This window comes from Procambarus clarkii, chromosome 67 (assembly GCF_040958095.1).
Source record: "Procambarus clarkii isolate CNS0578487 chromosome 67, FALCON_Pclarkii_2.0, whole genome shotgun sequence".
In the NCBI taxonomy this organism is placed as follows: Eukaryota; Metazoa; Arthropoda; class Malacostraca; order Decapoda; family Cambaridae; genus Procambarus; species Procambarus clarkii.
In genome coordinates, this window is record NC_091216.1 from 15392989 (window position 1) to 15414312 (window position 21324).

The 21324-nt window shown below is 46.7% G+C and overlaps 1 protein-coding gene across 1 annotated transcript in view; it reads right to left on the reverse strand.

Moving 5' to 3' along the window:
- Positions 1 to 2469: 2469 nt before the first annotated feature.
- The window catches only part of Ras85D (ras-like protein 1), a 114039-nt gene continuing 95184 nt past the window's right edge, over positions 2470 to 21324 (reverse strand). The window contains exons 5-6 of the mRNA XM_045757258.2: positions 10633 to 10793; positions 2470 to 4794 (exon numbers count right to left, since the gene is read on the reverse strand). Coding sequence (XP_045613214.1) covers positions 4729 to 4794; positions 10633 to 10793 — 227 coding nt within the window. The 3' untranslated portion in view covers positions 2470 to 4728. The remainder of the gene's footprint in view (positions 4795 to 10632; positions 10794 to 21324) is intronic.

The following is a 21324-nucleotide window of genomic DNA, read 5'->3' on the forward strand; positions in this document are numbered from 1 at the left end:
TAAATAATGCTGAAACGAACATCCGAATATCCATGAATTAATAATTTTGGATGAACATTTGAATTCAAATTGCGTATTCGAATATTCGTTTTACCTATCACTATGAAACAACAAATTAAAATTACGTTTGGAACTGAGATCGAAGTCGTCTATCATACACACTGGAAGGCAAAATCATTGGAGACAATCCCTGATTTCTTCTACTGTGATAATTCCTAAATTCTGGACATGACCAGTCACCATTGTAAACATTGAATGTTTGCTTTGTTGGTTAATGGCTGTCTGGGTTTCACATGATTCAAGACAAGAGAAAGGCAGAATACCAACTATGCAAAGCCATGTTTGATCAAATTAAAACATCCAGCAATTGCACCAATGGCAGATAAAACAGTCTAGTATAAGCTACTAATCCTCACCATCATTTCTCATTTCTCTTTTTCTTAAGAGTAAACGGCACTTGCCCAAAACGTATAGAAAAGAACCGTAGAAAAAAAACAAAAGCAGGGGTGAAAGGTTGGTTTAATGACTGACCATTGCCTCTCCATAGTTCCTACCCCCATTTAGTCACGCTCCAGTAAACTACCACCATCACACTAGCAAAATATCCACACCATTACCTCAGCCATTTCATATACTCGGCATGAGAAAAAGATGAGAGCATGAGAATTAGTATGTCTGGAAAATTTTTAAATTTAAAGTGATCATATTTATTATTGACTTTAAAAACATGTTCAAATGAGAGCAAGTGCTCTCTCTCTGCTGAGCCAAGTCCCATCCATATTTTATTTATATATATATATATATATTATATATATATATATATTATATATATATATATTTTATATATATATATATATATATATATATATATATATATATATATATATATATATATATATATATATATATATATTATATATATATATATATATATTATATATATATATATATTTTATATATATATATATATATATATTTTATATATATATATTTTATATATATATATTTTATATATATATATATATATATATGTCGTACCTAGTAGCCAGAACTCACTTCTCAGCCTACTATTCAAGGCCCGATTTGCCTAATAAGCCAAGTTTTCCTGAATTAATATATTTACTATAATTTTTTTCTCATGAAATGATAAAGCTACCCTTTTCACTATGTATGAGGTCAATTTTATTTTATTGGAGTTAAAATTAACGTAGATATATGACCGAACCTAACCAACCCTACCTAACCTAACCTAACCGATCTCTATAGGTTAGGTTGGGTTAGGTAGCCGAAAAAGTTAGGTTAGGTTAGGTTAGGTAGGTTAGGTAGTCGAAAAACAATTATTTCATGAAAACTTGGCTTATTAGGCAAATCGGGCCTTGCATAGTAGGCTGAGAAGTGAGTTCTGGCTACTAGGTACGACATATATATATATATGTATATATATATATATATATATATATATATATATATATATACACACACATACATACATACATACATACACACACCACTGTCTTGGCTCTTGCTAAACATACAGGTAATTTGTGCTAGATGACAAACACAGCGCCTGCTATAAACACAAAGCTCCATAGCTATGATTCAAGTCCAAATACAACACTGTTAACATCATCCAAATTAAGTGCACAAGTAAAATAAATAATATTACAAAACATATTAACAAGAGAATAATTGTTTTCCTCTATGCCAATGAAGACAAGTTACTGTACTTGGGCTGACGCTGCCAGTAGATACAATCACCTACAATTATCACCAATATTTAAATACCAATTTGATGTCAAATATTCGAATAGCAAAATTATGTATTCGTTTCAGCACCAAAATTAAGTTAGGCACACATAGGGCAATTAATGTGTCTGACACAATGGCAACCACAGTGCCTACTGCAATGGCAACCACGGTGTCTACTGCAATGGCAACCATAGTGTCTACTGCAATGGCAACCAGTGTCTACTGCAATGGCAACCACGGTGTCTACTGCAATGGCAACGACGGTGTCTACTGCAATGGCAACCATAGTGTCTACTGCAATGGCAACCATAGTGTCTACTGCAATGGCAACCATAGTGTCTACTGCAATGACAACCATAGTGTCTACTGCCATGACAACCACAGTGCCTACTGCAATGACAACCACAGTGCCTACTGCAATGACAACCACAGTGCCTACCACAATGACAACCCAGATCAAGAACAATCAACTGTGGTTATCATACCATTCAAAGGTAGGTATTTAATATACTGCAATTTTTTAAATAATAATAAAATAATATCAAAATTATTAAAAGTCACAAAGTAAAGTTCAAATAATTATATGCACCACACACGAGCTAAATTTGAAATTTAGGAGACATTTTTTTCTTCAAAAATAAACAAGTAACAATGATAGATTTGCTGTTTAAACAACATCCTGGATAAACAGAGACTGGCTATAAAAAGTAAAAAACAACATTTTAATTCAGCGATAAATTTTATTTTTGAATAAAAACGCTTTGCCATTTTGATAATTTTTTATGTCATGTTAATCAGAATAATGGAAAAAAGCTCTTATGAAAAAAATGAGTTAAATGAATTTAAGTGAATGAAACAGCTTGGACATGATAATGGCAAACAGTTCACCCCTGCACTGAACATGTAAGGTCGTCCCCAGTGAGACAGCTTGGACATGATAATGGCAAACAGTTCACCCCTGCACTGAACATGTAAGGTCGTCCCCAGTGAGACAGCTTGGACATGATAATGGCAAACAGTTCACCCCTGCACTGAACATGTAACATCATCCCCAGTGAGAAAAACTCTTTCATTTTAGTTAATCCAGGATATCCAAAACACAGGTAAAACATGTCAGTACTGAAAATACAGGTTCTCCACACGATGAACAAGCCAAGATTTTCTTATTTTGTAAAAAGCCCGTCACACTATGAACCAACTGGATTCTCCACAAAATGGACAAAGCATGTTATCAACACCGGACAAACCAGGACATCCATAAGGGCTGTAAAACAACCTCACACAATATCAGGCAAGCCTTAATGAAGGTAAACTAAGCCAAAACAAAACTGATCACAATAATTTCTACCAGTCAAAATAATTTTGCTTAATTCTTACTTGCCTAAGGAGCTATTCAGGCATTTTAGCATTATTCAGAATCCTTAGACATCTGTATTATTTGTGCAATAGTAGCAACTCTATACCTCAATAATTAGTAGTGGTTCATTAATAAATGTAACTGTCAGCATTTCTGAATGTCCATGTTTTGCAAGTAAGTTTTTCTATTATACATGTGTAAGTGGTGAGTGTCTGGTCATTACAGGCCATGCATCATGGCCTCCATATTATATTTTGCATGCTTCTGTGCAAATAAAAAGAAAACACTATTTTTAACATCCTCAAAACACTCCAATGTGACCATACAATTATTCTTACCTGTACACATCAGAATTTGTATCATTATAAAAGATAATTCTATTATTAATATTCGAACATATAAAAGCACGAAGCTGTATCTCTGATATGATTCTTTTCTCTTACACTCTCAGTATTACCTCACAGATATCTGATGGTAACAAGAGATTAAAAGGTAATTTGGGAGGTAATTACGTCCAAGAGGAATCTAACTCATAAGTTTCCAGGCCATTATTAGATTTCTCACTTTTTTTAAGTAAGAAAAGCAAAACTTTAGCATGACCACTTTGGGATTTGTGCTTCCAAGTTCCTTTTTGGGATCTTAGTATTATCTATCTTACATCAGTTTTAAAAGTTTGCTTTGGGCTTGCAAAAACAGCCCATTTTACATCAGGACATACTTTCCAATACTGTGTGAATTAAAGATATTAAAAAAAAAAAAAAAAAAACTGAAAGGAAACCGACATGGACTGAATTACACATAGCTGAGACCAAGAGACCAACTTCTTCATTTGTGGTACTCACCTCATCAGCGAGTACCATTTGTGGTACTCACCTCATCAGCGAGTACCATTTGTGGTACTCACCTCATCAGCAAGTACCATTTGTGGTACTCACCTCATCAGCGAGTACCATTTGTGGTACTCACCTCATCAGCGAGTACCATTTGTGGTACTCACCTCATCAGCGAGTAGTACCATTTGTGCACCCACCTCATCAGCGAGTACCATTTGTGGTAGCCAGCTCACCAGTAGGTACCATTTGTGATACCTCTCCCGTCAGTGAGTACCATTTGTGGTACCTAGCTAACCAGAAGGTACCATTTGTGATACCCCCTCCCATCAGTGAGTACCATTTGTAGTAGCCAGCCCACCAGTAGGTACCATTTGTGATACCCCTCCCATCAGCGAGTACCATTTGTGGTACCTAGCTCACCAGTAGGTACTTTTTGTGGTATCTACCCCATCAGTGTGAACCATTTGTAATAGCCAGTTCATGAGCTGTAGTATTTGTGGTAGCCAACTCGTCAGTGAGTACCACTTGTAATAGCCAGCGCATCAGTGGGTACCACTTGCAATAGCCAGCGCATCAGTGGGTACCACTTGTAATATCTAGTGTATCAGTGGGTGCCAATTCAGGCAACATTTTCAGAGAACTCAAACATTCTCTCATCTAAATCATTTTCTGTAAGTTGCAGAATTTGGAAGTCAAATGAACTGCACTGATGAAGTTATTCTGCACAACACTGATGAAAACAATGGGCTTAATACCATTAGGTTTATAAGTCTATTCAATATAGTCCTCCTAAAATACAATGCACTTCCTCCTGTTCCTCCTATGTCCTGGCTTAATCTTCCCACGATGTTCCCTCTGAAAAAATGTAATGATTTAATGCATAATATATATAAATTAAATGAAAAATACATAGTAAAAAACCAGCACTGAACATAATGAAACGCCAATTTCTTTTGGAGCCACGATGGCTCCCTGATGCTATAATGCAGATATAGTGCCAACTACTAAGTGCTATCAGTTGCAGAATTCTTTTAGACCTGCTGGGGACCATGAGCTAGAACCTGGCCCTCCTCTAAAGAGCATAGAGATCAGTGGTATTATGATCAAATTGTTAGCGAATTTTAATCATGTTGCTACCACCGCACCCTCAAAGCAGCAAGTCAAAACAGATCACTACTGGTTATATGGAAATATCGATGTCTCAAACTCGCCAAAAGAACTCCCCCAACTATGTAAACAAACTATTGAAAAGTTAAGAAACTAGCACAAGCATATTTGCCCCCCCCCCCACTCTTTCCTCTTTCTTGGGGGAAGAAGGGAGGCAGACCAGGTCAGCTGGCTGTTCCACCCTCAGTTCTATGATGATGGAAATACCACCCCTGACTCCCTGTAGGAGGGTGTTAGGGAGCCACCAGGGCTCACCCAGAAATTGTCCCTGATGCTACCTACCCACCTGAAGGAAAAGATGGAGACTCTCCAAGTACATCATCAGACCGATAATTGGAAAGAGGCAGAGCTGTGGGAAAATGGCCGGGCTCCAACACAGAACAAGCAGCACCTGAAACAAAGGCTGGGCCAAACACCAGGGAGCCAGAAGGATCACCCTCCCTGTATAGGACTCCAATTTTGCCAGGACCCGCAGCAAGAGCTGGACCCGAGTAAAAGGTAAAGAAACCCCCACCTCGACTGGTACAGTTGAAAGACCAGTGGGAGGAAGTCGCCAAACCTATGCATGCAAGAGAGCCAAAATATAGAAACGATGTAGTAAGCCAACACAGCAGCTGCTTGTATGGCTGTAAAGACCAACCTCGACGTGGTATAGTGTAGAACACTGTAGATCATGAGAACCAGTGCACCCCAAGCCAACCAATGTCACTTCTGACCCGAGTGAAGGTAGGGAAATTCAATGTTACCCGACACCCTGGGCCAGGGTTGCAACTAGCAAGGAGCACCCCTAAGGGAGCAACTCTCGAACACTTCACGGATGATAACCCTGTACACATACAGCTCCAAGCACTGATGATGTCCAGGTTCGTGCATCACTGCACAGTGTACAGGAATGTCCCAAATGGAAAAAATCCCAAAGGCAAAAATCAGCGCCAGAACCTGATCAGAGCTTATAGAACCAGTAAGCCTATAGAACTCTGCAGTTGATCTGATCTAATAGTTGGCACAAAATCAGTGATCGTAGCTTCAGGGAGCCACAAGGGGCTTCCCTCTAGAAATTCCAGGTGCGAAGAGCTGAGAAGACTGAACCAGCAAAGTTTATTACCTAACTGACCTGAAAGAGGGAATGCTGTGGAAAAATTCCATAAATCAAGGCCAAGCCAGCCACCAGGGAACCAGAAGGATAACACTTCCTCTGGTAGGACTCCAGCCTGGCAAAGACCTGGAGTAACAGCAGGACTAGAGGAAGAGAAGAAGTACAGGAACCCCCATCTCGACCAGTCCAGCCGAAAAATATCGATCGGGATGGTTTTGCGATCAGGGAACATCGCATACAGGAGAAAGCGCTGATTCCATGCCGGTATAAAGGAGGTCCAAATCCGGGCACCTGTATGTCTTGCAAAGCCAAAGGAAGGAGGCAGCATCGAAGGTCTATTCCATGGAAATGGGACGGAATTGGGACAGACCGTCTGCAAGAGTTTTGGATGCTCCCTGAATGTAAAAAACCAGCATTGAATGTAATGAAATGCCATTTTCTGGGAGAGTCCCGGAGGCTCCCCTGAGCTATCCAGGCTTAATGGATATGTTTAACTTTTTGGCATCAGTCAAGTGCATGGAGTTCTTGCTTACCGGGGATCTCGAGCCAGAACCTGGCCCCCTCAGAAGAGGCACGAGGAGCAATGGCCTATAGAGACCCCCGTGTGATTGGGAGCATTCTATGTCTGCCATTGACCGGAACAGGCACCCAGAAAGGTAGGCGCCCTAAAACCAACCCCTATTCTGGTAAAACTATTGCTACCGAAAGCCGAACAAGTGGATAGAACTCCCCAAACGAAAATTAGCAAACAAGCATGACGTCATCACATCACCATGGACCATGGGCAAGCCCCAGACCCACCCGCCGGCAACCCAACCTTCAGTTCTTAGGCTGGATGCCAAAAGACGAGAAAAACACCGCCGACCAGAGGGGAGGGAGGGATGCCAGGGAGCGTCCGGGACTCACCCAGAAAATGGCATTTCATTACATTCAACATTTCATTACATTCATACATTCATTAATTCATTACATCCATGTTGGGTCCCCAGACCTAACTACCCACAGATAGGGAAAAACGGGGACTTACTCAGGAGACGGTCCGTACTCACCCCTCAACGGGAAGCTGAGACAACTGGCTGCAACTGCTGACCCAATGCAACACAGGCACTATCAGGCCCAGGGACATTCACAAGGTAGTAAGCAGCCAAGACCCTGTTCGACCTCCAAAAACCCCGGGCCCGAATGTCAACCCAAGACATGTCGCCAAAGACGGCAGCCAATGCAGCAAACATACGCATGTCATGGACCCGGGGATAGACCGCAGGCTAGTTAGACTCAATAACCCTGCGGATGACCTGAGAAACCCGAGCCCAGGAACAGGGAAGAAGAGAAACCGGATCAACCCAAAGTGCACCCCTGACCACCGAGGCTGTGGCGCGCAAATAATGGCGGAGAGCCACAACCGGATATAAGACATGATGCACCCCCAGCCTGACCAACCAAACAACAACGGCCCAAGGACCCCTCCAGAACGCAGCCGTTTCATTCTTCACCAGAAAAGAAGGAGACGGCTGCAACCGAAAAAACTGACCATCAGGACTGAAGGAGCAGAAACCCCTGCGCTGGAGGAGAGCATGAAGCTCCCCGACCCGACCCCCCAGAGGCCAATGCCAACAGAACGGCTGGCTCTGTTTTTCCAGAGCCTTGGAAAAACAATCATGGACTGAAGGGGCCACAACAAACCGAGGAGAAGAAATAAAAGACAGCACCTGGTCAAGACAAGAATGGCTCAGGAGGCGCATGAACAGGCCGGAGGTGGAACAACACAGACAGTTTGTGGAACGGGGCAGAAGTAACATCAACACCGAAAGCAAGCTGAAGCGGCTCCGCCAGCGCCGCACGATACGAGGCGACAGTATTCAGTATAAAATAACAGTCACGGAACAACCAAGAAAGGAAGGACAAAACAACCCTATCAGAGACCGAAGATACCTACGCAGAGATAAGAAAAAATGGAAGGACTGCCAGGAAACTTCACACTGTTGTCGAGACGAAGTCAGAGACAAGACGAAGTTGGTGGGAGACCAACAATGAAGCCACCTGCGCACCATACAAGTGATGACTGACAAGAGTCAAAAACTCCAAATGTGAAGACTCGAGGAGAAGACCGAACCAGCCTCGTACCAGACTGGCCCATTCTGCTGAAAGAGGCGGAGCTGCGGGTAGACCCTCAGGTTCGGACACCGAGCAAGCAGCACCTGAAACCAAGGCTGGGCCGGCCACCAAGGAGCCAGGACAACTCTTCCCTGGTAAGTCTCCAAGCGTGCTAGGACCAGGAGCAACAGCCGAACTGGGGGAAAGAGGTACAGGTAACCCCACCTCGCCTAGTCCAGCCAGAAGGCATCGACCCTGACAGCCTCGCAGTCGGGGAAGGGTGCTACGTATACCGGAAGACGCTTCAACCACACCGACATAAAGGGATCCACATCTGGAGTTCCGAAAGTCTGGCACAGCCAACTGAAGGAGTCGGCGTCAACCTTCCATTCCGTGGAAAGGGGGAAGGAAATGAGACAGGCCATCTGCCAGGACATTGGACACACCCTGAACGTGAACCGCCAGGAGAGCCAAACCCCAAGAACTCGGTAGACGAGTCACCTGAAGCGACCAGCTCCAAAGAGCCAAAGACCACATCGAACCCTCACTGTTCAGGCAATGAACTAACGGGGAGCAGTTCGAATGGAGCTGGACTGTCGATTCGCGAGCGACTCGAACCCTCCAGAGTGACAGCCACAATGCTGCGAACTCCCAGATTGTGCTGTGACCCTGACAGAAGGGTGGACCCCACCACCCCTGGCCAGCCTGGCGAGCATGGTCACAAAACCCCAGCCAAGAGATGACACATCCGTATGCACATCGAGCGAGGACTCGGGTAGGCACCAAGGCACTGAATCCCGAAAAACCCGAAGAGGAAGCTGGCGACGCAGCCACCGACGCAAAGCCCACAGAGGCCGAAATGAACGGTCACGAGAGAGGCGGAAGGGACGTCCTTGAAGGAACCAGAACAGCCGATGAAGCCACACCCGACCCAGTGGGTAGACCATCATGGCAAAGTTCAGACTCCTGCACAAACTCTCGAGCAACCGCCTCGTGACACGGGAGCCTCTCAGAAACAGACGAAGGCGGGAACGCAGGAGAAGCTGAGCCGCCGGAGGAAGAGACAAGGAAGCGGTACGAGCGTCCCAAACCAGACCCAGCCAAGACTGAACCTGAGAGAGAACCAGATGGGACTTCCTCCAGTTCACCAGGAACCCGAACCCGGTGAGCTGGGAAAGAACCAAATCCCTGGCGAGCAGACACACCAGGGAGTTGGGAGCCCAAACCAGCCAGTCGTCGAGGTAGGCCAGAACCCTGAACACCTATAAGATGCAGGCGGGCCATCATGACTCGAGAAAGGCACATGAAAACGCGAGGCGCCAGATTCAACCCAAAGGGTTGACAGCGAAAGTGGTAACCACAACAAAACCGAGCCAGTCCCTGAACCTCGGATGAACTGGGATGTGCCAATACAAGTCTTTGGGGTCCAGGGACATCATCCAAGTGCCCAGCTCCAACAGAAGACGGACCTGGGACAGAGTAGACATCCTGAAGGAGGGGCAATAAACCCACGGGTTCAGATGGGACAAGTCCAGAATGAACCGGAGGTTCGCAACAGTCCCGTTTCGTGACTGGAAACAAGCGGTTCCCAAGCAAACCCACTCCGAGATGACCGGACAGAGAGCAGGAGAAGAGGCCTGCCCCACCAGCCCCGAACCTCCCGAGGGAGGAGGAGTCAACCCAATGCCACCACAGGCTGCACAAAACAACCCAAAAAGCCCATGAATCGTGGGACCAGGCACAAGCAAACAGGGTGAGGCTCCCCCCCATCGCCCCGTCAATGAGACGAACCGTGAAAGGACCGATGCACCTTACGAGAACTAAAGTGGCGGACAGGGCGATCCCCACGTCGACCAGAAAAAGACTTGAACTAGGGGGTTCGACTCTAAACTATATACAGTTTAAACTGTAGACAGTTTAATGAGGAGTTTGCTTTCATTTCTTTTCTTTCTGTGAAGCTTGCAGTTGTCTGTTTTGTTTAACTTACTTTCTGAATGGTTCCTTGGTGAAGTTGACTAACAATTCTTTGCTCCCTACACCTCTGTCATGGGGGGAAATGTCCTGGCTCTGGTCCCTGGTAGGCCATTAAGGACTCTTAAGGTTGATGTGACTCCTATGTGAAGCTATTAAGTAAAGTAGCTACTGGAACCACTGTTCACACCCATCACACTGTTAAAAAGGCCATCTTAAAATACTGTATTGTATAGTATATGAGAATGCTACTACAAATTGAACACACTATCCTAATTTATTTTGGAAGTCAGTACAAATTTAAATGAGATACAGTAGTAATAACCTTAAAAGAAAATGTGGTAATACATCAAACTCATACTCACATCTTTCCTGATCTCTCTAACTAAAGTATAAAAGGCATCGTCAACACCCATGCGGGTCTTGGCAGAGGTCTCTATGAAAGGAATGTCGTAATTCTTAGCTACTTCGCGTGCCTGCTGCATGTCCATAGCCCGCACTTGTAGATCACACTTGTTGCCTACCACTGAAGAAAAACAAGATTTAAGCCTATAGCAATGCAATCCACTAAATACAGTCTTACTTAACACTTCAAACAACAAAAAATTGCATACTTGGTGACTAAAATATAATACACATACTTGCCTTACACATGCACACACACATACCTGGCTTTGTCAGTCTGTCAGACACAGACACAGACACAGACACACAGTGACAGTGACAGACAGACAGTCAGTCCAGTCAGTCCAGTCAGTCAGTCCAGTCAGTCAAGTCAGTCAAGTCAGTCCAGTCAGTCAGTCCAGTCAGTCAGTCAGTCAGTCCAGTCAGTCAGTCCAGTCAGTCAGTCCAGTCAGTCAGTCAGTCAGTCAGTCAGTCAGTCAGTCAGTCAGTCAGTCCAGTCAGTCCAGTCAGTCAGTCAGTCAGTCAGTCAGTCAGTCCAGTCAGTCCAGTCAGTCAGTCAGTCCAGTCAGTCAGTCAGTCAGTCCAGTCAGTCAGTCAGTCAGTCCAGTCAGTCAGTCAGTCCAGTCAGTCAGTCAGTCAGTCAGTCAGTCAGTCAGTCAGTCCAGTCAGTCCAGTCAGTCAGTCCAGTCAGTCAGTCCAGTCAGTCAGTCAGTCCAGTCAGTCAGTCCAGTCAGTCAGTCCAGTCAGTCAGTCCAGTCAGTCAGTCCAGTCAGTCAGTCCAGTCAGTCAGTCCAGTCAGTCAGTCAGTCAGTCCAGTCCAGTCAGTCAGTCCAGTCAGTCAGTCAGTCAGTCCAGTCAGTCAGTCAGTCAGTCAGTCCAGTCAGTCAGTCAAGTCAGTCAGTCAGTCAGTCAGTCCAGTCAGTCAGTCAGTCAAGTCAGTCAGTCAGTCAGTCAGTCAGTCAGTCAGTCAGTCAGTCAGTCAGTCAGTCAGTCCAGTCAGTCAGTCAGTCCAGTCAGTCCAATCAGTCCAGTCAGTCAGTCAGTCCAGTCAGTCAGTCAGTCAGTCAGTCAGTCAGTCAGTCAGTCAGTCAGTCAGTCAGTCCAGTCAGTCAGTCCAGTCAGTCAGTCCAGTCAGTCAGTCCAGTCAGTCAGTCAGTCAGTCAGTCAGTCAGTCAGTCAGTCAGTCAGTCCAGTCAGTCAGTCCAGTCAGTCAGTCAGTCCAGTCAGTCAGTCAGTCAGTCAGTCAGTCAGTCAGTCAGTCAGTCCAGTCAGTCAGTCAGTCCAGTCAGTCAGTCAGTCAGTCAGTCAGTCCAGTCCAGTCAGTCCAGTCAGTCCAGTCAGTCAGTCCAGTCAGTCAGTCCTGTCAGTCAGTCAGTCAGTCAGTCAGTCAGTCAGTCCAGTCAGTCAGTCAGTCAGTCAGTCAGTCAGTCAGTCCAGTCAGTCAGTCAGTCAGTCAGTCAGTCAGTCAGTCAGTCCAGTCAGTCCAGTCCAGTCCAGTCAGTCAGTCAGTCAGTCAGGTCAGTCAGTCAGGTCAGTCAGTCAGTCAGGTCAGTCAGTCAGTCAGGTCAGTCAGGTCAGTCAGTCAGGTCAGTCAGTCAGTCAGGTCAGTCAGTCAGTCAGGTCAGTCAGTCAGGTCAGTCAGTCAGGTCAGTCAGTCAGGTCAGTCAGTCAGGTCTGTCAGTCAGGTCTGTCAGTCAGGTCTGTCAGTCAGGTCTGTCAGTCAGGTCTGTCAGTCAGGTCTGTCAGTCAGGTCTGTCTGTCTGTCTCTCTCTCTCTCTCTCTCTCTCTCTCTCTCTTCCTCTCTCTCTCTCTCTTCCCCTCTCTCTCTCTCTCTTCCCCTCTCTCTCTCTCTTCCCCTCTCTCTCTCTCTCTTCCCCTCTCTCTCTTTCCCTCTCTCTCTCTCTCTTCCCCTCTCTCTCTTTTCCCCTCTCTCTCTCTCTCTTTTCCTCTCTCTCTCTCTTTTCCCTCTCTTTCTCTCTTCCCCCTCTCTCTCTCCCCCCTCTCTCTCTCCCCTCTCTCTCTCTCCCCTCTCTCTCTCTCTCTCCCCCCCCCTCTCTCTTCCCTCCTCTCTCTCTCTTCCCCCTCTCTCTCTCTTCCCCCTCTCTCTCTCTCTTCCCCACTCTCTCTCTCTTCTCTCCTCTCTCTCTCTTCCCTCCTATCTCTCTTCCCCTCCTCTCTCTCTCTTCCCCCCTCTCTCTCCCTCTCTCTCTCTCTCTCTCTCTCTCTCTCTCTCTCTCTCTCTCTCTCTCTCTCTCTCTCTCTCTCTCTCTCTCTCTCTCTCTCTCTCTCTCGTTCTCTCTCGTTCTCTCTCGTTCTCTCTCGTTCTCTCTCGTTCTCTCTCGTTCTCACCCCATTCCTCCCTCCCTCTCTCTTGTTCTCACCCCCTCCCTCCTGCCCTCTCTCTTGTTCTCACCCCCTCCCTCCTGCCCTCTCTCTTGTTCTCACCCCCTTCTTTCCTCCTTCTCTCTTGTTCTCACCCCCTTCTTTCCTCCTCCTCTCTTGTTCTCACTCTTTCCTCCCTTCCTCCCTCTCTCTCTTGCTCTCACCCCCTCTCTCCCTCTATCCCCACCTCTCTCTCCCTTTCCCACTTCTGTTCTTTGTTTCTCTCTCTCACACACACACACACACAGTCTTGGCATATACAGTATATGGGAAAAGGCAAATACAGTTCAAGTCTACAAAAATGATAGCAGGGAAGACCCTCTTAATTATAGACCTGTATCACTGTTGAGTGTTTTAGTCAAAATATTAGAAAAACAATTCAAATCGAATGGACAGAACTCCTGATGAGAAATTATATAATAAGAGACACACAGGATGGTTTGTGAACAGGAAGATTCTGTGTAACAAATCTACTTAGTTTCTATGACAGAACCACAGAGATTTTACAAGAAACAGAAGGATAGACTGACTGCATTTATCTGGACCCCCCAAAAAACCAGCGTTGAATGTAATGAAACGCTATTTTCTGGGCGAGTCCCAGAGGCTCCCCGGAGCTATCCAGACTGATATGGATACCCTAACTATTTTCCATCAGTCAATGTGGGTGGAGGTCTAGGCCTACCAGGGATCACGAGCCAGAACCCGGCCCCCTCACAGAGGCACGAGGAACAATGGCCCATAGAAATGCACATGTGATTTGGAGCATTTTATATCTGCCATCGACTGGGACAGGCACCCAGAAAGGTAAGCGCCACAAAACAAACCCCTATTCTGGGTAAAGCAACGAAAAACGCCAATGAGTGGACAGAACTCGCCAAAAGAAAACCGAGCAAACAAGAATAACGTCACCGGAACCGCACCGCATGTCTGTGCAGCTCCCCCCATCCCCGGGAGGGGGAATGAAGAGTTTCAGACCCCTGCGCCAGCGATCCACCTCCCAGTTTCGACACTGGATATAAAAAATGCGAGAAACCACCGACCGGAGGGAGGGAGGGTTGCTGGGGAGCCTCCAGGACTTACCCAGAAAATGGCGTTTCATTACATTCAACGCTGGATTTCTGGGGGGGAGCCCCCTACGGTTGTCCGGAGCTACTTCACCAAAGACAAAAAAAAGAAATGGGACTTACCCAGGAGTGCTACACACCTCAACTCGAAGGCGAGACAACAGGCTGCAACCGCTGACCCAAAGCGACACAGGCCCAACTAGGCCCAGGGACGTTCATGATGTAGCGTGCAGCCAGGACCCTGTTCGACCGCCAAAAACCCAGTACCCGAATGTCGGCCCAAGACATGTTGCCAAAGACGGCAGCAAGAGCAGCAAACTTACGAACGTCATGGGCATGGGGATAGACCGCAGGCTGGCTAGACTTAATAACCCTGCGAACGACCTGAGAGACTTGAACCCGCGAACAGGGAAGAAGGGAAACCGGATGAACACAAAGCGCGTCCCCGGACACAGAAGCCATGGCGCCCAAATAACGGCGGAGGGCCGCAACCGGACACAACATATGATAAACTCCTGGCCTGACCAACCAAGCATCAACATCCCAAGGACCCCTCCGGAAAGCAGCAGTCTCATTCTTCGCCAGAAAAGAGGGAGACGGCTGCAGACGAACATACCTATTACCACGACCAAAAGAGCAGAAGCCCCTGCACCAGAGAAGAGCATGAAGTTTGGCAACCCAAACCCCAGGCCAATGCCAACAGAAAAAGAGCCTTCGCAAAACAATCCTGAACCGAAGGGGCTACAACAAACCGAGGAGAAGAGAGATAAGAGAGCACTCTGTCCAAAGACCAGGACAGCTCAGGCGGCGCAGGAGCAGGCCGGAGGTGAAACAACGCACAAGACAGCTTGCGAAACGGTATAGAAGTAACATTGATACAAAAAGCAAGCCGGAGCGGCTCCGCCAGCGCCACATGATACGAGGCGACAGTATTCGGAATAAGATGACAATCCTGGAACAACCAAGAGAGAAAGGGGCAACACAGTCTGAACCAAAAGCGAAGAGCAACGACGAAGAGACAAAAAGAAACGGAAGGACCGCCAGAAAACTTCGTACTGCCGCCAAGAAGCCCGCAGGTGGGACACCATCAAGGAAGCCACCTGATCACCATTGAGATGGTGATAAACTCGAGTCAAAAACTCCAAGCGCAAAGACTCGAGGAGAACAGCGAACCAGTCTCGTACCGGACTGGGCCGATCTGCTGAAACAGGCGGAGCCGCAGAAAAACCTCCGGGTTCGGACACCGAGCAAGCAGCGCCAGAAACCACGGCTGGGCAGGCTACCATGGGGCCAAGAGAACTACTCGCCCCTGGTAAGTCTCTAAGCAAGCCAGGACCTGGAGCAACAACTGAACCGGCGGAAAGAGGTACAAAAACCCCCACCTCGACCAGTCCAGCCGAAAGGCATCGACCCGAACAACTTCGCGGTCAGTGAAGGGCGCCACATACACCGGAAGACGCCTCGACCACACTGACGCGAACAGGTCCAACTCCGGGTGCCTAAACGTCTGGCAGAGCCAACGGAAGGAGTCGGCATTGACCGTCCATTCCGTGGACAGGGGAATGAAACCTGACAGGCCGTCCGCCAGGACGTAGGATACACCCCAGACGTGAACCGCCAGGAGAGCCAAACCCCGAGAACTCAGCAGACGAGTCACCTGAAGCGACCAGCCCCAAAGAGCAAAGGACCGCTTTGAACCCCCCCAGTTCAGGCAATGAACCACCGAGGAGCAGTTTGAATGGAGCCGGATATTCGATCCGCAGGCGACCCGAACCCTCCGAAGCGCAAACCACAAACTCCCGCACCGTGCTGTGGGCCTGACGGAAGGATGGAACCCATCGCCCCTGGCCGGCCTGGTGAGCACTGGTCACAAAGCCCCAGCATAGAGACAACGTGTCCGTGAACACATCGAGCGAGAGCTCGTTCATGCGCCAAAGCTCAAAACCCTGAAAAACCTGAAGAGGAAGCTGGCGATGCAGCAGCCGACGCAAGGCCCCCCGGGGGTCGAACCCAGCGATCGAGAGAGGCGGAAGGGACGGCCCCAAAGGAACCAGAACAACCGACGAAGCCACACCCGCCCCGGCAGGTAGACCAACATCGCGAAGTTCAGGCTCCCGCACAGACCCTCGAGCAACCGCCGGGTGACCCGGGAGCCTTGCTAGAAAGAAGCACAAGTGGAAACGCAGCCAAAGGAGAGACACCGAAGGAAGAAACAAGGAAGCGGTCCGAGAGCCCCACACAAGACCCAGCCAGGACCAAACCTGGGAGGGAACCAGATGGGTCTTCCTCCAGTTCACCAGGAACCCGAACCCGGCGAGCTGGGAAAGCACCAAATTCCTGGCGAGAAGACACGTGGACCGACTGTGAGCCCAAACCAGCCAGTCGTCTAGGTAAGCTAACACCCGAACACCTAACAGACGCAGACGGGCTACCACAAGTGGAAAAAATGCTCAAGGAGCTCGGTAAGAACAAAGCAGCTGGCCCAGATGGCGTTTCACCATGGGTTCTGAGAGAATGTGCATCTGAGCTCAGCATTCCACTTCACCTGATCTTTCAGGCATCCCTGTGTACAGGAATCGTAGCAGACGGGTGGAAACAGGCTAACATAGTTCCAATCTACAAAAGTGGCAGCAGGGAAGACCCCCTCAATTATAGACCTGTATCATTGACAAGTGCAATAGTGAAAGTATTGGAAAAACTAATCAAAACTAAATGGGTAGAACACCTAGAGAGAAATGATATAATATCAGACAGACAGTATGGTTTTCGATCTGGAAGATCCTGTGTATCGAATTTACTCAGTTTCTATGATCGAGCCACAGAGATATTACAGGAAAGAGATGGTTGGGTTGACTGCATCTATCTGGACCTAAAAAAGGCTTTCGACAGAGTTCCACATAAGAGGTTGTTCTGGAAACTGGAAAATATTGGAGGGGTGACAGGTAAGCTTCTATCATGGATGAAAAATTTTCTGACTGATAGAAAAATGAGGGCAGTAATCAGAGGCAATGTATCAGAATGGAGAAATGTCACAAGTGGAGTACCACAGGGTTCAGTTCTTGCACCAGTGATGTTTATTGTGTACATAAATGATCTACCAGTTGGTATACAGAATTATATGAACATGTTTGCTGATGATGCTAAGATAATAGGAAGGATAAGAAATTTAGATGACTGTCATGCCCTTCAAGAAGACCTGGACAAAATAAGTATATGGAGCACCACTTGGCAAATGGAATTTAATGTTAATAAATGTCATGTTATGGAATGTGGAATAGGAGAACATAGACCCCACACAACCTATATATTATGTGAGAAATCTTTAAAGAATTCTGATAAAGAAAGAGATCTAGGAGTGGTTCTAGATAGAAAACTATCACCTGAGGACCACATAAAGAATATTGTGCAAGGAGCCTATGCTATGCTTTCTAACTTCAGAATTGCATTTAAATACATGGATGGCGATATACTAAAGAAATTGTTCATGACTTTTGTTAGGCCAAAGCTAGAATATGCAGCTGTTGTGTGGTGCCCATATCTTAAGAAGCACATCAACAAACTGGAAAAGGTGCAAAGACATGCTACTAAGTGGCTCCCAGAACTGAAGGGCAAGAGCTACGAGGAGAGGTTAGAAGCATTAAATATGCCAAAACTAGAAGACAGAAGAAAAAGAGGTGATATGATCACTACATACAAAATAGTTACAGGAATTGATAAAATCGACAGGGAAGACTTCCTGAGACCTGGAATTTCAAGAACAAGAGGTCATAGATTTAAACTAGCTAAACACAGATGCCGAAGAAATATAAGAAAATTCACCTTCGCAAATAGAGTGGTAGACGGTTGGAACAAGTTAAGTGAGAAGGTGGTGGAGGCCAAGACCGTCAGTAGTTTCAAAGCGTTATATGACAAAGAGTGCTGGGAAGACGGGACACCACGAGCGTAGCTCTCATCCTGTAACTACACTTAGGTAATTACACTTAGGTAATTACAACCCGGGTAAGGCGTGTGAACACGCAAGGTACCAGATTCAACCCGAATGGCAGACAACGAAAGCGGTAACACTGACGCCCCACAACAAAACCGAGCCAGTTCCTGAACCCCAGATGAATAGGGACGTGCCAATACGTGTCCTTGAGGTCCAGGGACACCACCCAAGCACCCGGCTCCAACAGAAGCTCGGACCTGGGACAGAGCGGTCATCCGAAATGAGGGTCAAGAAACCCAAGGGTTCAGATGGGACAAGTTCAGAATGAACCGCAGGTCCGCACAGTCCCATTGTGGGAATGGAAACAGGCGGGAAACCCACCCACGCACACCCACTCCAAGATGACCTGATAGAGCTCAGGAGAGGAAACCTGCCTTGCCAGCCCTGAACCCCCCCAAAGGAGGAGCAGCAACCCAACGCCCCCTCAGGCCGTGAGAAACTACCAGAAAAGCCCACAAATCGTGAGACCAGGCGTGAGCAAACAAAGCAAATCTCCCCCACCCCCACCGCCCACTCAATGGGGCAAACCGCAAAAGGGCCGCTGCCCCTTACGAGAACCTGACCTGCATGCAGAGTGAACACTGCGTCGACCAGAAACAGCCGGAACCACAGGTGGCACCGGCTCCGAACGCGACACCTGTGGCCAACCCCGACAAATGGAATCACCAACCCTGGCACGACCCCTCCAGGACCTCAGAAGAACCAACAAATCAGACATAGGGCGGCAAGAGGAAGAAGCCACCTGAATATAACACTCGCCAGCAGAGGCCACAAAAAGCAAAGGATAAAACAGGGAAGACGAACGAAGAACCAGGGCCTCAGCAGATTCCAAGGAGAAAGCGAGAACTGCCTGCCGACATGCGAACCGCGCAGCACCGCCCACAGGATCAGGGCAAACAGCTTCAACAGCGCAGACGACGCGCGAACAACCGAGACTAAGGCGCTAGACCCAGAATGAACCCAAGCGCCTCTACATCCTCCGCCAGCCAATCCAAAGACAGCCCACGGAGGGAAAAGTAACGCAGGACTGCAGCCAAGAAGCCATGAACACGATAATCCTCAGCGACAAGCGCAGTCGACAGGGAAGGGACCTGCACATAAAGCTGCACTGCGCTCACATCGCACAAAAGCGAGGAGCGAAAGTTTGGGGTTCTCACTCACATTAAGATGCTCAAAGTCGGCCCCAAGGTAAACCTGGATCACCGTCAAAGCCTCGCCCCACTCAAACGTGCGGGTCTGTTACGACCCTGGGTTCTTAGTTGGAAACCAGAGGTCCAATTGAGCTCTAAATAATTAATACACATTAATTCATAGCATTGGATCATCTGAGGAGGATATTTAATTAACAATAACATTTATATCATGGATCCTTAAACCTGGGGTATGCATGTATTCCTGTCGTCCTTGCCAAACGTAAGATGAATCTTGTTTCTCACAGAGCATTCAGACTCTGAGGTTGTTGATTATTAAATAGAATATTGAACCAGTTATCAGCTATTCTTAGAACTGTTAAAGTAACTAGTAATGAATGTCTGAGTAAACTTGTGATGATTGCTGCTGTACGATCAGCTAGGTATCCGTCCCGGCAGCATACTTAAACGAGCTCAACAACGGCTGTGCTCTCTCTTCTCTCTGGCTGGCAGCTGTGGCGTCCTGACTTTCCCTGTGGGGCTCTGTCTTCCTCCCCCTCCTTTCTCCTCTCCCTATAATCTATGTTCTACAAGTTAAGTATTACTGTACCATGCTACTAGCTGTGTGTTTTGTTTAGAGGTATTGTAAGCCAGTGTTTTGGCTTCACTATGTGTACTCCATAGTGACTAGGGTACCACGTGGGTCATAGCTACCCAGGTTGCTTCAAGCCTTACAAGTGATTTTTTCAGAGTAGGCTTTACCCCAGTTTTGTAATTGTAAACCTTGCATCCTGCCTAAGTGGACCAAGGTGTTTAACGTAAAGTAGAGTGGTAAAGTAAATAGTTGTATTAACCCTTCAATTGCGCATCGCATCATATGATGCTTTGACCAACTTGCAGTAAATTGCGCATCGCATCATGTGATGCTTTGGAGTACTACGCAAGATTTAAACGGCCAGTGGATACACGGGGTTCACCACACCTTCATCAGGGCTCTTGTAAACAGACGCCATTTTTTTAAAAAATCGTGGGCCAAACTCCCGGGTGTGAGGGGCCTCAGTATTGAGTGAGCTACCAAGCCTGACACATGCAGCATGAACTCACAGCACTGCTGTTCAGCTTGTGACCACAGCATCGCCTAAAAATGCCATAATATACTTGTTCATGCTATTATGTAGCGATGATATTATTACAGAAGACCCCTGACTGTGATAAAACTGACCAGGGTTCTGATAATAGCAGGATTGTGGTGATATTTGGCACTGTGCGCCATGGAGGGAGGAGTAATGCTGTGGTAGGGAGGATGGTGGCGTTGTCTTTTGAGTGTGTGTGGCCACCTTTTATTGACTGCACTCACCATACCAGCTTAGTGGTTCGCTATGGTGAACACAAATCTAGATACTTATATATAACGTGTGTATAGTGTGAGATAACAGCGAGAGTAGGAGGTTGGGAGCCGCCATTTTGGTGAGGGAGGAGCATCGTCTGCAGGACTTATCCTGTTGTTTACTGATGCAGCCCGTTCTCCAAAAATGGGGTGGTAAATGTAAGGAAACAAATAAGTGCAATTATGTACTATTCATGACAGTTAGGAATTGTACTTATTTTCAATTAGTATTAAATCGTACTGTCAAATATATTGTGAATATTTGAGTTTACCTGAAAAACTGAATAGAAAACCACAACCTCACCTAACCGTCTTAGTTTTTGAAGATAATAATTTTATTGCTTCTTAACACTTTCGCGCTCTCCGCAAAGGTCACTCAGCCAACCGAATGTGCGCGCTGCGTTTTTATCGCTTAAGCGTAAAAACAAAAATGTGTATACTCTTTTTACTCTTCTGACCTTAGTTCTCATGCTACGTATTTGATTTTGGTACCAATGTGTTCGCAATAAAATTCTCTAGAAGAACATCAGTAAAAAAAGTCACGAAACGTATAGGGATACCAGCACCAAATAAATAACTACGAAGATGACTCGCCGTGAGCGCCCATCAGCAACAAAATGTTTTTACTCTTGGGATTGTAATCACCTCCACACTTGTTCTACAGCGTTAATTTTGGTATCAATGGACTCGCAATGAAATTC